General features: G+C 48.8%; 3 protein-coding genes across 3 annotated transcripts; 1 reads left to right on the forward strand and 2 right to left on the reverse strand.

The window, feature by feature from the left end:
- Positions 1-442: 442 nt before the first annotated feature.
- LOC119801073 (histone H3) lies at positions 443-1,346 on the reverse strand. Its single transcript, XM_042054164.1, has one exon. The coding sequence runs from the start codon at positions 1,186-1,188 to the stop codon at positions 778-780; it is 411 nt and encodes a 136-aa protein (XP_041910098.1). The 5' UTR covers positions 1,189-1,346; the 3' UTR covers positions 443-777.
- A 621-nt stretch (positions 1,347-1,967) lies between these two features.
- LOC119801074 (histone H2A type 2-A) lies at positions 1,968-2,495 on the reverse strand. Its single transcript, XM_038311531.1, has one exon. It carries the CDS (start codon positions 2,465-2,467, stop codon positions 2,075-2,077), a length of 393 nt encoding a protein of 130 aa, XP_038167459.1. The 5' UTR covers positions 2,468-2,495; the 3' UTR covers positions 1,968-2,074.
- Positions 2,496-13,214: 10,719 nt separating this feature from the next.
- On the forward strand, positions 13,215-13,734 carry LOC119800789 (histone H2A type 2-A). Its single transcript, XM_038311070.2, has one exon. The coding sequence runs from the start codon at positions 13,235-13,237 to the stop codon at positions 13,625-13,627; it is 393 nt and encodes a 130-aa protein (XP_038166998.1). The 5' UTR covers positions 13,215-13,234; the 3' UTR covers positions 13,628-13,734.
- Positions 13,735-13,888: the final 154 nt, after the last annotated feature.

Here is a 13,888-nt window from a genome sequence, read left to right on the forward strand (position 1 = left end):
GGTGTCCTGGACGTTCAGCTTGTTTAGAAAGGCCGGTTCTAATCGAGCTGGGTTCCCAAGGTTTACATAGTATCTGCTCAGGCCGGGAATCCCTGACGTGCTCAGGCACTGGGTGTATTTTTCCCTGCCCAGCTCATAGCACACCCAGTATTGGACAGTGGTGGGCGTGGCACTCATCGGTACAGGCTACTTCCCGTCAGGCTTACACAATGGATCCTTCAACTCCAGGTCTGCGTTGCTAATTGAAATTTTCCTAGCGACTGCCTCACGGCCAGGGTCGCTCCAACCCATCTCAGCGCTAACGAGATCACCAGCAATACCAGTTAAAAGACGGCACAGGTTTAAGATGCTCAGATAGACAAAAGGCGTAGCAGACTGATTGAACTAAGGAACTAGACAAAGAGGTTAATGAGGAAACCCACAACAATCGCTTAAAAAAAAAAAAAAAAAAAACGAACCACGAATTAATCCAATACCCCTTAAAGGTCCACAACACCTTTGCAAGAGGACTGTGAAAGCCTATTTGTTCCAAAAGCATGCTAATGGGTTACTTCAACAGATGTTCTGGGAACCTTCCTGGAAAGAACCCTTGAAAGGGCTGCAAGTGTAACATCTAAAATAATTAACCAGTAGATGCTCGGCGAGCACCCCGAAACCGACCTCTACCCATGACAGTAGTAGACATACAAGGCAAGGACAGAGATGCGCACAGCTCCTTCGGGCGCACGTGGTGGCTCTGAAAAGAGCCTTTGGTGGAACGGAACCGACATGTGGAGCTCAGGCCCGCTCCCCGCGGATGCGGCGGGCCAGCTGGATGTCCTTGGGCATGATGGTGACGCGCTTGGCGTGGATGGCGCACAGGTTCGTGTCCTCGAACAGCCCCACCAGGTAGGCCTCGCTCGCCTCCTGCAGCGCCATGACGGCCGAGCTCTGGAAGCGCAGGTCGGTCTTGAAGTCCTGCGCGATCTCGCGCACCAGGCGCTGGAACGGCAGCTTGCGGATCAGCAGCTCGGTCGACTTCTGGTAGCGCCGGATCTCGCGCAGCGCCACGGTGCCGGGCCGGTAGCGGTGCGGCTTCTTCACGCCGCCCGTGGCCGGCGCGCTCTTGCGGGCAGCCTTGGTGGCCAGCTGCTTGCGCGGGGCCTTGCCGCCGGTGGACTTGCGGGCGGTCTGCTTCGTGCGGGCCATGGCGGAGACAGGACACAGCGAGACAAGGAGCGCCGGGGACCTGACCGGGGACCCAGCCGGCCGACTTTATAGGCGCAGTCTTCCCCGCGGCGGGGCGGAGACAGCGACTTGAAAGTCCCGCGCTGCCGGACCATTGGCCGTGGCGTCACCGGCCCCGGGCCGGCCCATTGGCTGGGGCTGCTCCGCCCCCTGGTCGCCCTGCTGCCCCTTGTCCAGCCCTACGGCCAGCTGACTCGCCAAGTTTCCTCGCGGGGGAAAGGGGGACACCTCTGGAAGTTCCAGGTCCCAACTCTGGAGGTCTCTTCCAGAGAAGCGCGCGCGCTCACCCGCCCGCCCTCTGTCCAAAGTCACAGAGCTAATAATGTTCAGTGTCGCCCGGTGATCGCCCAACTCGCTATGCCGAGAGCTGGCTGAGGCCCGTCGTCCTGAGACACGTCCCCCTTATAAACTTTGCCGGGGAAAGGGCGACAGCGGGGGTAGTGGTGCTTTGCGTCTGTCCTGGACTCGATGTCGGGGTTGAGATCAAAGCCCGGGGGAAGGGCAGGAAGCGGCGCGCGGGACAAGAGTTTCGCGGGGTGGATGTGTAGGACCGACATGGCGACAAGTGCTTAGGACAGTGCGGGGTCCACTCCGGGACAGGAGCACGAAGAGCGACCGCACAGGCGACCACCTGGGGAACCTCGGACACAGTGGGAAGAGAGCTAGGGACTCAGAAAAAGCCAGTGGCCCACGCGACATCCTACACTTTGGGAACGGGCCGCAATGGCCACGACACCAGCTATTGTGACACAACTCTTTAATCTGAAGCAGTGGGTGGCTCTGAAAAGAGCCTTTGAGTTCGCGGGCGCCCCCGGGACGCGAGCCAAAGCGGCGCGGGCCAGCGGCCTCACTTGCCCTTCGCCTTATGGTGGCTCTCGGTCTTCTTGGGCAGCAGCACGGCCTGGATGTTGGGCAGGACGCCGCCCTGCGCGATCGTCACTTTGCCCAGCAGCTTGTTGAGCTCCTCGTCGTTGCGGATGGCCAGCTGCAGGTGGCGCGGGATGATGCGCGTCTTCTTGTTGTCGCGGGCCGCGTTGCCCGCCAGCTCCAGGATCTCGGCCGTCAGGTACTCGAGCACGGCCGCCATGTACACGGGCGCGCCCGCGCCCACGCGCTCCGCATAGTTGCCCTTGCGCAGCAGCCGGTGCACGCGCCCCACCGGGAACTGCAGGCCGGCGCGGGAAGACCGCGACTTGGCCTTGGCGCGGGCCTTGCCTCCTTGCTTACCGCGACCAGACATGACAGAAGACTAAAACTCACAAGCTCGCGCAAACAGGAAACTGAACGCCGGCGCCACCGCCTCTTCCTTTTATAGACACAGCGCCGATTGTCCGCCCGACGCGCTCATTGGCTCACAAGCGTCCTCGCGTCCTGGCCAATAGGAGCGCGCGCACACAATCCGCTCATTTACATAAGCCCGGCTCCTTCGCCTCGGTGCCGCCGCGAACGCCGAATCACGACGCGCGTGGCCAGAGCCCTCATTTGCGTTCGGCCGTTGTCAGTGCGGGGTCCTCGGGGGCGCCCCGGCCTGCAGCGCTTCGGTTCTGCGGGTGAGGGAGCAGGCCGAGCGCGCCCCGCCTCCGATAGGGAGGGTGGCCGTGTGGAGAGGGGTGCCGGGTGGGTGTAGGTGAGCCGCTTGTGTCCGGTGCGGGCGTCTCGTCCCACGCCGGGTTCCCCGGGAGCTCGATCGTCAGCTGCTTATTTGTGTCCATCGCGCGAGAGCCAGGCGGCCCTGCGCCCGCTGCTCTGTTGCCTGGGCAGCTGGCCAGGTCACCAAGTAGTGCTCGTCTTTGAACAATTCGAACCTTCTCTAGGGCAGATGCTGCTTCCATCTCGGATCAAGGCTTGTCTATCTCCTCTTCCCTTTTTTCGCTTCCTTTCTTCCTCTCTGATTTATGACACACAGTTCTCGGCCCGGAGAATGATCCTGAGACAGAACACGGGTATCTTTCTTTGTGGCTACTTCTCTACTTGTCGTAAGCTTTCATTTTGTCCGATCTGATTCCCTTAGCCAAGCAACTGCCTAACTTTACTTTGATTAATTTATATGCAGGCAATAAAGGGATGTAAGTAAGCAAACTTACTAAGCACAATGAATGTTCTGCATTCATGTTTAATTAGGAAGTTCAGTTTTTATGATTTAAGTTTCTACAAATCTTTTTGATGCTTTTTTCAAACACATGCTGATGTATGTGGAGGCTTTCCATTGAGGAAGATGGAAGCGTAATTCGTGATACCTAGGAATTAGCTGGTAATTCTGATACCCTCTGTCCCTTCTACTTGAAACATTGTAAAGCCTACCTGTTCCATGCTTGGTGTTTTCACTGCTAGGAGCCTCACTTCAAAGCGTTTGGATTAAAGGGTTACTCCCATACAAAATGGCAACAAAAGACCTGAAATGATCTGAAAGTGCTTGAAAAGGAAAACCATGTAGAACCGTTGGTGTGCATTTACTGAGATTATTGGTTTTGGCAGCTCAGATTTTTGTGCAAGAAACGAAATTGCTTTTGTCAGTCATTTGCACAATGGCTCCCCAGAAGCTCCGTTTAAGAACTTTCTGCTGTGTCCGGTGCTAGGGTGACCCTTGTAAGTGCCATCTCTGGACTGCGATTATGTTAGCATTGCATCAGCAATACCCAGAAAAATAGCACAACCAGCATTTTCTACTCTCTAATTTGTGTTAATAAGCTTGTGGATGATTCTACTGTCAGAACCACTGGTAGGTTATAGACATGTTAAATTGGAGCATAGTCTTAGTAACATAGACAAATACTGAGCTAGAGTTCTAGTGTGGAGGTAGAATTATAAGTCTTTTGGCGAAACAGGCAAGAGTGAGGCCCCAGGGTTTTGGCTTGAACAACTATCTGGGTAGACAATGTTATTTGGGATGGAATACAGAGAAGCATGTAAGTTGAGAAGTTGAATGTCTGTCAAGCATTCTCATTAAATTTGATAAATTGATATTCAAATGGATATGTGAAGTCACATTTGAAAGACTGAGCGATGAATCTAGGATTCAGCAAAGACCACACAACTCTGCATGTATGGACTGAACACAGTATTAGTACTGCCTGTCTCAGGAAGCAGAGCATCCTCCCACCTCCTCCCCCACCCCCACCATACACACAGTCCTTAGGGTTGACCTAATTGGTTTAAAAATTGCCCTGGCTTCCTTCAGACATCTGTATCAATGTTACCATTTCAAAAAACATGGAAGGGACAGTGTAGAATGTTATTTGAGGAAAAGCTGCTTTGACATCAAAAAGATAAAATTGTGAAGTCAAAATAATAGGCAGGAGTTGTGCCAGTTTCTTTTTCTGTTGCTCTGATAAAATCTTCTGAGAGTTACTTGGCTCACAGTCTGCAAATGTTAAAACTCAGCATTTGATCGGGGCCAAAAATGGTTTGAAATTCTTTTCATGTAAAATTTTATTTATAAATTTCAATAATTAATTTTTTTTAGCAGTTGCTTTCTTAATACTGCATAGTAAGGTCCCACACTGTTCTCTCATGGTCATGCAGGCTAGAAGCCTGCAGTGGAGGTGTGTGACAGGGCTGGGGGCCCCCTTTGCTATCTAAGGATGCTTCCTTATCCCTCTGCACCTGGATGCGGGATGTTTGTGTGTGGTAGCATCATCTTCTCCCTGGATGTTCTACTTCACCTCCTTCCCTGGCAAGTTTCAAATTTTATTCTTTGACAATTTCATGTAGGTATGTAATGTACTTTGTTCATATTCAGCTGACATTAAACCCTTATTTGTCTTTTTATGAAGCTATTAATTACACTGGATGAAATCCTACTGTAATTAATTTAACTTGATTACATCTGCCCAAACGCTTTCAGATAAGACAGAATACTAAAGCACTGTGGTTTAGATGTCAATATATCTTTTGTGTGGATACAGTTCTGGTGACTCTGGTATGTTGTGCATAGTCTAATTTTTTCAGAGCTTATCAATATTTTCTTAAGTGGGAAAAGGATTTGCCTATGAGGTTCTAAGATTGAGATCTTATCCCAGATTAATTTCTAATTCCTCCATCACCAGCGTCCTGGTCACAGGTAGTCAAGGTTTAAACTAATAGCATGCATGCGCACACTGTCCCAGAATCCGAAGGATTCGATGCCAGTGACAGAATGAACGTGCTAGTGAGGGCAAGCATGCAAAGAACAAGAGCGTCCTTCTCCATGTCCTTCACATAAGCTGTCACAAGAACATGTGGCCCGGATTTATGGTAGACTTTCCACCTCCAAAGACTTGAATGGGTTTCTCCTATCCCCCCCCCCCCACAGATGATGAAGAAAATGTCTCACAGGTGTACCCAGCTGCTTGGGTTTAGCTAATTCCAGATGTAGTCAAGTTGACAACCAAGAATAATCATCACAACACCATAACAAACTACATCTGCGATTTAGCTCTCTTCCAAGAGTTTCAGCCTGGAAAAAAAAAAAACAGTAAAACCTACACAAAAATTATGAAAGCCAAAACTACACAGAGAAACCCTGTCTTGAAAAAAAAATGTATTGCAATAAATAATGTAGGAATCATATATTAGGTCGAATACACTATGATTCAATATTACATTTACTAAACACATTTACACATTCTAAATATGCTAAACATATCTAATGAAGTCATAGTTGATGTGGGATTCCCCTCTGTATGCTATGAATATGTTTTATTACCATTGGTTCATAAAGAAGCTGCTTTGACCTATGGCAGGGCAGAATATAGCTAGGTGGGAAAACTACACAATGTAGGGAGAAAGAAGGCGAAATCAGGCAGACGCCATGTAACCACCCAGGAAACAAGATGTGAGGTAACACAAGCCTAGTGGTAAAATATAAAAAAAATAGAAATGCGTTAAGATGTAAGAAAACTAGCTAGAAATATGCCTGAGCTGTTGGCCAAACAGTGTTATAATTAATAGAGGTTTTTTAAAAAAGAAGATTTATTTATCATGCATTCAGTGTTCTCTCATGGTTGTGAGCACAAGTAGTTGCTGGGAATATGAACTCAGGACCTTTGGAAGGGCAGGCAAAACTCTTAACCACTGAGCCATCTCTCCAGCCACAATTAATAGAGTTTTTGTGTGATTATTCAGGTCTGGGTAGCTGGGAAACAAAAGCACAGTCTCCATTTCACACATGCTGACTTTCCACTGACATTTGATATACAGGAGAAAGACATAAGATTAAGCTGTGTGCATATATGGATGTGCTCTCTCCACATAGCAAGAGGTCAGCTTTTGTTATCTACCTCCATTCCTCTGCAGCTCTCTCTTTTTTCCTCTGAGGCAGGATCTTTTTTTTCCATGATATTTATTGAGCTCTACATTTTTCTCTGCTCCTATCCCTGCCTTTCCCTTCCCCAAGATCCCCATGCTCCCAATTTACTCAGGAGATCTTGTCTTTTTCTACTTTCTACTTCCCATGTAGATTAGAACTATGTAAGTCTCTCTAAGTGTCCTCATTGTTGTCTAAGTTCTCTGGGATTGTGGTTTGTAGGCTGGCTTTCTTTGCTTTATGTTTAAAAACCACCTATGAGTGAGTACATGTGATAATTGTCTTTCTGTGTCTGGGTTACCTCACTCAAAATAATGTTTTCTAGCTCCATCCATTTTCCTGCAAAATTCAAGCTGTTGTTTTTTCTGCTGTGTAGTACTCCATTGTGTAAATGTACCACATTTTTTTAAAAAATCCATTATTCGATTGAGGGGCATTTAGGTTGTTTCCAGGTTCTGGCTATGACAAACAAAGCTGCTATGAACATAGTTGAGCACATGTCTTTGTGGCACGATTGAGCATCCTTTGGATAGATACTCAAAAGTGGTATTGTTGGGTCTTGAGGAAGGTTGTTTACTAATTTTCTGAGAAATTGCCACACTGACATGCAAAGGGGTTGTACCAGCTTGCATTCCCACCAGCAATGCAGAAGTGTTCTCTTTTCCCCATAACCTCTTCAGCATAAGTTGTCTCAGAGTTGTTTTGATTTGCATTTCTCTGATAACTAAGGATGTTGAACATTTCCTTATGTGTCTTTGAGCCATGTTAGATTCCTCTGTTGAGAGTTCTCTGTTTAGGTCTGTACTCATTTTGTTTACTGGATTATGTGATCTTTTGGTGTCCAATTTCTTGAGTTCTTTGTATATTTTTGGAGATCAGACCTTTTGAAGATCTTTTCCCATTCTGTAGACTGTCTTTTTGTCTTGTTGACCGTGTCCTTTGCTTTACAGAAGCTTTTCAGTTTCAGGAGGTCCCATTTATTAATTGTTTCTCTCAGTGTCTGTGCTGCTGGGGTTATATTTAGGAAGCGGTTCCCTGTGCCAATGCATTCAAGTGTACTTCCCACTTTCTCTTCTATGAGGTTCAGTGTGGCTGGCTTTATGTTGAGGTCTTTGATCCATTTGGACTTGAGTTTTGTGCATGGTGATAGATATGGGTCTATTTTCATTTTTCTACATGTTGATATCCAGTTATGCCAGCACCACTTGTTAAATATGCTTTCTTTTTTCCATTTGATATTTTTATTCTTTATCAAATATCATGTGTTCGAAGATGTATGGATTGATATCTGCATCTTCTATTTGGTTCCATTGGTCCTCCTGTCTGTTCTTATGCAAGTACCAGGCTGTTTGAGTCAGTACTGTAGCTCTGTAGTAGAGTTTGAAGTCAGGGATTGTGATGTGAGGCAGGATCTTTTACTGAATCCAGAGCTTCATTTCAGTTAGACTTGCTAGCCAGCAGTCCCCAGTGACCTGTCTGGTCCCACCCCTAACTTCAAACCAGGGCTGAGATTACGTAAGAAATCCATAAACATTATTCCTCAGCTCCTACTCCATCTGCAGAGGTTTTTTTCAACAACATTAAGCTTAAGTATGAACACAAAAGACACACCGTAGTTTGAGGTTCTGAAGCCATCTTAATACCAGAGTATTGTGTGATTTATCCTAGAGAGATGTGTGTGAGGACCCTGCACATGTCATGGCTGGCAGGAAAACAATGGGTGAGGGAAGAATGAAACTTGGTTCAGGCCAACTTAGGCAGGACTGGGCCAAACTTCTGGAGTCTGGCACCTAGTGGTTTATTTATTCATATTTAAACAGCACAATTTTGGGGGCAAAAGTTACCTCATGATAATTAACTCAGTCTTGTGTGTACAACAGAGTTTAAGACATGCTTACATTGAAATTATTTACAAAGTACATATGGATTCTTCCATAAGGATAGGTACTGGTGACTCAAACAGTGCTCAAGCTAAGGGTCTAGGGAGAATGACTGAGCTATATCTGATGCCTGTGGGGGTCAGGATTGGGCCGGCCTCAAGATAACAGGTCACCGAGCCTGTTGTAAAGTACGAGTGACGTCCCTCATAAGGAAGAGTTTATGCACTGAAAAGTAAGGTTCAAGATTTGGGGGGGGGGGGGCGGTGGTGGCGCACGCCTTTAATCCCAGCACTCAGGAGGCAGAGGCAGGCGGATCTCTGAGTCCGAGGCCAGCCTGGTCTACAAGAGCTAGTTCCAGGACAGGCTCTAGAAACTACAGGGAAACCCTGTCTCGAAAAACAAACAAACAAACAAACAAAAAAGATTTAGTGGAGGTAGGTCTCGGTGAAAGAAACATAACATTCTGGGGGAGTCAGGTGAAGCCTGGCCCAGAGGACAGCAAGGATCACTAGGTTATAAACTGCATCCTTTCCCAGTGTTCATGGTGGAAGGCGGGGAAGCATCGCCTTCCTTTGAGATGAGCATGGATGTTTAACTATTCCTGCTTTCCTGTGCTTACCTGCGTGCACAGGAACCTCTCACCCTCTATGTGAACCTATTCACCCCAGATAAGGCACCACCAACAAAGAAACCGTTCCAGTGAGGTTTATTGGGGTTACCTATGAGATTGGGTGAAGTGTTAAAGGAGCATTGTGAGTCAGAGGCAGCTGCATCACTAAAAAGCCTACTTGGGTACAAGAAAAGTCTCTTGAAGACTGCATCCTTGAAACTCCCTCAGTTTGCCAAGAGTTTAGCCTGTCCATCTCCTGATAATCATACCACATTCCTTGTAAAACCCTGGGGAGAGGTCTTGTGACTTTTGTTTCAGAAGTTTTCTGAGCTTTGTAAATTTTATTTCCTGGGTCTTCTAAGCCTCCATGCTTTGCAGGAGAAAACAATTTCATTCGGAGGAACAGCTATACAATACAGAGACTTCAAGAAAGATGTCCCGTGAGGAATGATAACACGATTAGTCTTTTGGATTAAACTTTTAACTGAAATTTGGTTTCTGTGAAGCCCCCACCAATATCTAACATGTTTATCATTAAGCCAGAGTCCACTGCCATGTTAAACACAAACAGAGCACAGAGGTATACAGAGGTTCTTGGCAAGCACTTAAAACATGAAATTTAACCACAATTTTTGTGCACATTCCAAAAGATTCCTTTGGCTACTTGTGAAAGAGCAGAACAAACTTCATTTTGAGAAAGAACTCCACGTTAGACAGGGCCTAAGGGGGGTGAATGCAGCCCAACAAAAGTCATAAACATCACCAAGAAACTGTGCCAGCTCTGGTCAGAGTGACACCCCCCCCCCCCGGGTGTCCAAACAACAGCTGTGTACATCTGTTTGCTTCAGACATCCTTACTGGTATCTAACTGCTGTTTTGAAATTCCCCTATACCCCAACCAACGGATTCAGAGATTGTATACCCATACTCAACCCCGAAACGCCAACGCTCGTGCCACTCTGCTTGTGGTTTTCCCTTTAAAAACCCCTAACCCGAGGACCCAGGGCTGTCTCCCCCACTTGCTGCCTCAGTGTGTTGGATTATGATCCAACTAGTTTGTATTCAATAAACCCCGGTGTGTTTGCGTGAGATGCCGGCTCTGTGGTGGTCTCGTTTGGGGGCTCTGTGTGACGTGAGCATAAACCCCGGTGTGTTTGCGTGAGATGCCGGCTCTGTGGTGGTCTCGTTTGGGGGTTCTGTGTGACGTGGGCATAAACCCCAGTGTGTGTGCGTGAGATGCCGGCTCTGTGGTGGTCTCGTTTGGGGGCTCTGTGTGACGTGGGCATAGCACTTGATGGAGGACCAGCTTTCATGTTACCATTGCCAGTCCTGCTTTGCAGCATGACCTTAACATCTGGGTGATCTGGACAACTCAATTCCATGGCTACTTGTCATAGTTGATCTTTTGTAGCACAACTAATAACCCAGAGACAGATATTGGGGTTTAACCTGAAGGTCAGAAAAACAAAGCAGCCAGCCACTGGCTCATACCTCTATCTCAGTCCAAAAATAGTGATCCTTCCTCCAGGAATCCTCAGAATGGGACTGTGCCTGAAAGCTGTCTCCCCCTGTCTTCTATTTTATATTCCTCCCCAGTGCTGGCATTGAAGGCGTGCACCACTACCACCTGGTTCTATAGCAAACTAGTGTGGCTACTGGGATTAAAGGTGTGTGTCACCACTGCCTGGTCTGTAAGGCTGGCCAGTGCAGCTGTTTTACTCTGATCTTCAGGTAAGCTCTATTTATTAAAATACAAATGAAATATCACTACAATCTTTTACTAAATATTTCTTCTGAGACTCGTTTATAGGTCTGTCATGTTTTCTGGAAATACACTCTTCTTGCACTGAAGCCATTCTGTTTGCTAAAATAAGCAAACCCAGTTCCAAAGCTGCAGACTAAGTCAGCTGGCGCCATCAGATTTCACTATGTAAATGCCCACCTGAGACACATCACTGTCTGCTGCTTCACAACCCGGGGGGGGGGGGGGGGGGGTGAGGCATTTCCCCCAATGCAAGTAATTTTCCTAAACATAGATATCAACTTATTTCCAAGGTTTGTTCCTTCACCAAATAGGGTGAATACAACCTTTCAGTTCAGCCATGTTCCACAAAGCCAAAGTCATAAACCTATGCCAGTGTCCTTAGAATATGCAACAAAACAAACAAGTTAGGAGACAGACTCCTTAGAGTAACCACAGGTTAGGGTAAAGCCCTAGAAACCCTGGCTAGGTTCAGTTGCTCGTCCGAATTCAAGGGCAAATCAAAGGGAGAATTAGTCAGGTGGCTAGATTGGGAAGAGGAAAAACAGTGCCCCCCCCCCCCCCCCCCCGCAGGCAGGAAGTAGGCATAAGTAAGCAGTCCTGCGGAGACGTGTGGTCTCTCTGTTCACTGCTCCAATTCTGATCCTGCAAGGTGGGAGTCCATATTGCTGTCATCATGTGAGGACATCATTCTCACTCATACAGAAAGGTCACTTCAGCTCTGGGGTGAATTCATGGATAATGCCCTCATCTACTATGCTGCAAGAGAAAGGTAGGACAGCAATTTATCTTTGCCCCCATTCAGCCAAAGAAAGGGAGACAGACACAAAATAAGGCAGCGATGCCAGGCTTTCAGCCAGTTTTCAGTTACCCTGTGGCCACAAGAGAGGCTTTTTTTTTTATTTTATTTTTTACAAAAGCACAGGTGCCTGCTTCTTTAGGGACTGGGTTTGTGAAGCGCAGCGCTGAAGTCAAGCCGCCCTCTATACGGCACTTCTATGCCCTTGGGTAGTCAGACATTTGTTTAGGAAGTTCCTTGGGGGCTAATTATACAAGGGTCTGGTTCAGCTTTTCGTTGGATTTGAAGAAGCACTGGCTACTTGGAGCAAAAATACCCAACGTGCCCTGGGTCCCAATCCGCAGGGACCTTGTGGAAGGAAAGTGAGCACCAACACCAGAGCAACACCGTGACCAGAGCCAGAAACAATGCAACAGCTGGCCGGGTAGAGAGAGAGATTAGGCTGACTCACCACAGAGCAGCGGAGCCAGAGGGGCGACGCCCTAAAGGAGGGTGACAGCGCGAATGGAAACTAAGGCAAAAAGAACACGAAAAACAATATTCGTGTGGGTAAATAATTATGGTTAACGTCCTTGTGTGGTGCTGAGGATAGACCCTCACGTACGCTAGGAAAGCACACTGATCTACATTCCAGAATAGGCCAAACTAGCATGAAAAGAAACAGTATCCAAATCTAAACACAAATAAAAGGCTTCGATCTTTAAGGGCTGGTGCAGAAATATGTCTTTCAATATTTCTGTGACCTGAAACAGGAAACTTAAGACACCATGTGTAAACTGGGAACTGCAACTAAAAACCCAAAAGTAACCAACTGTCTAGGACTTTTACTTCACAGACTACCTCACTGCCGGGACTGAAGGACTACCTAATGCTTTTCTCCACTCTGACAATATTTATATTAGCATGATTTGACTTCACTTCCCACCAAAGGGACAAATGCGGTCGCGTAAGCCACCATTCTTAAAATGCCTCTACAAACTTACACTCCTCATTCGCAAACACACATGAAACTCGAGTAGAAATAAGGTCTGAGGTAATAGGAGAAAAAAATAACCCAAAATCCATCATCATCACAAGACAAGGTAGGTGTCTAGAGAAGGCAAAAAGCCTTCGAATTGTTCAAAGACGAGCACTACTTGGTGACCTGGCCAGCTGCCCAGGCAACAGAGCAGCGGGCGCAGGGCCGCCTGGCTCTCGCGCGATGGACACAAATAAGCAGCTGACGATCGAGCTCCCGGGGAACCCGGCGTGGGACTAGATGCCCGCACCGGACACAAGCGACTCACAACACCCACCCGGCACCCCTCTCCACACGACCACCCTCCCTATCGGAGGCGGGGCGCGCTCGGCCTGCTCCCGCAACCGCAGAACCGAAGCGCTGTAGGCCGGGGCGCCCCCGAGGACCCCGCACTGACAACGGCCGAACGCAAATGAGGGCTCTGGCCACGCGCGTCGTGATTCGGCGTTCGCGGCGGCGCCGAGGCGAAGAAGCCGGGCTTATGTAAATGAGCGGATTGTGTGCGCGCGCTCCTATTGGCCAGGACGCGAAGACGCTTGTGAGCCAATGAGCGCGTCGGGCGGACAATCGGCGCTGTGTCTATAAAAGGAAGAGGCGGCGGCGCCAGCATTCAGTTTTCTATTTGCGTGAGCGTGTGAGTTTTCGTCTTCTGTTATGTCTGGTCGCGGTAAGCAAGGAGGCAAGGCCCGCGCCAAGGCCAAGTCGCGGTCGTCCCGCGCCGGCCTGCAGTTCCCGGTGGGGCGCGTGCACCGGCTGCTGCGCAAGGGCAACTACGCGGAGCGCGTGGGCGCGGGCGCGCCCGTGTACATGGCGGCCGTGCTGGAGTACCTGACGGCCGAGATCCTGGAGCTGGCGGGCAACGCGGCCCGCGACAACAAGAAGACGCGCATCATCCCGCGCCACCTGCAGCTGGCCATCCGCAACGACGAGGAGCTCAACAAGCTGCTGGGCAAAGTGACGATCGCGCAGGGCGGCGTCCTGCCCAACATCCAGGCCGTGCTGCTGCCCAAGAAGACCGAGAGCCACCATAAGGCGAAGGGCAAGTGAGGCCGCTGGCCCGCGCCGCTTTGGCTCGCGTCCCGGGGGCGCCCGCGAACTCAAAGGCTCTTTTCAGAGCCACCCACTGCTTCAGATTAAAGAGTTGTGTCACAATAGCTGGTGTCGTGGCCATTGCGGCCCGTTCCCAAAGTGTAGGATGTCGCGTGGGCCACTGGCTTTTTCTGAGTCCCTAGCTCTCTTCCCACTGTGTCCGAGGTTCCCCAGGTGGTCGCCTGTGCGGTCGCTCTTCGTGCTCCTGTCCCGGAGTGG

This window comes from Arvicola amphibius, chromosome 14 (genome assembly GCF_903992535.2).
Source record: "Arvicola amphibius chromosome 14, mArvAmp1.2, whole genome shotgun sequence".
Taxonomy (NCBI): Eukaryota; Metazoa; Chordata; class Mammalia; order Rodentia; family Cricetidae; genus Arvicola; species Arvicola amphibius.

Bases quoted from the DNA above. Each gene is read 5' to 3' on its own strand.
- LOC119801073 (XM_042054164.1), bottom strand. From the start codon at position 1,188: ATGGCCCGCACGAAGCAGACCGCCCGCAAGTCCACCGGCGGCAAGGCC.
- LOC119801074 (XM_038311531.1), bottom strand. From the start codon at position 2,467: ATGTCTGGTCGCGGTAAGCAAGGAGGCAAGGCCCGCGCCAAGGCCAAG.
- LOC119800789 (XM_038311070.2), top strand. From the start codon at position 13,235: ATGTCTGGTCGCGGTAAGCAAGGAGGCAAGGCCCGCGCCAAGGCCAAG.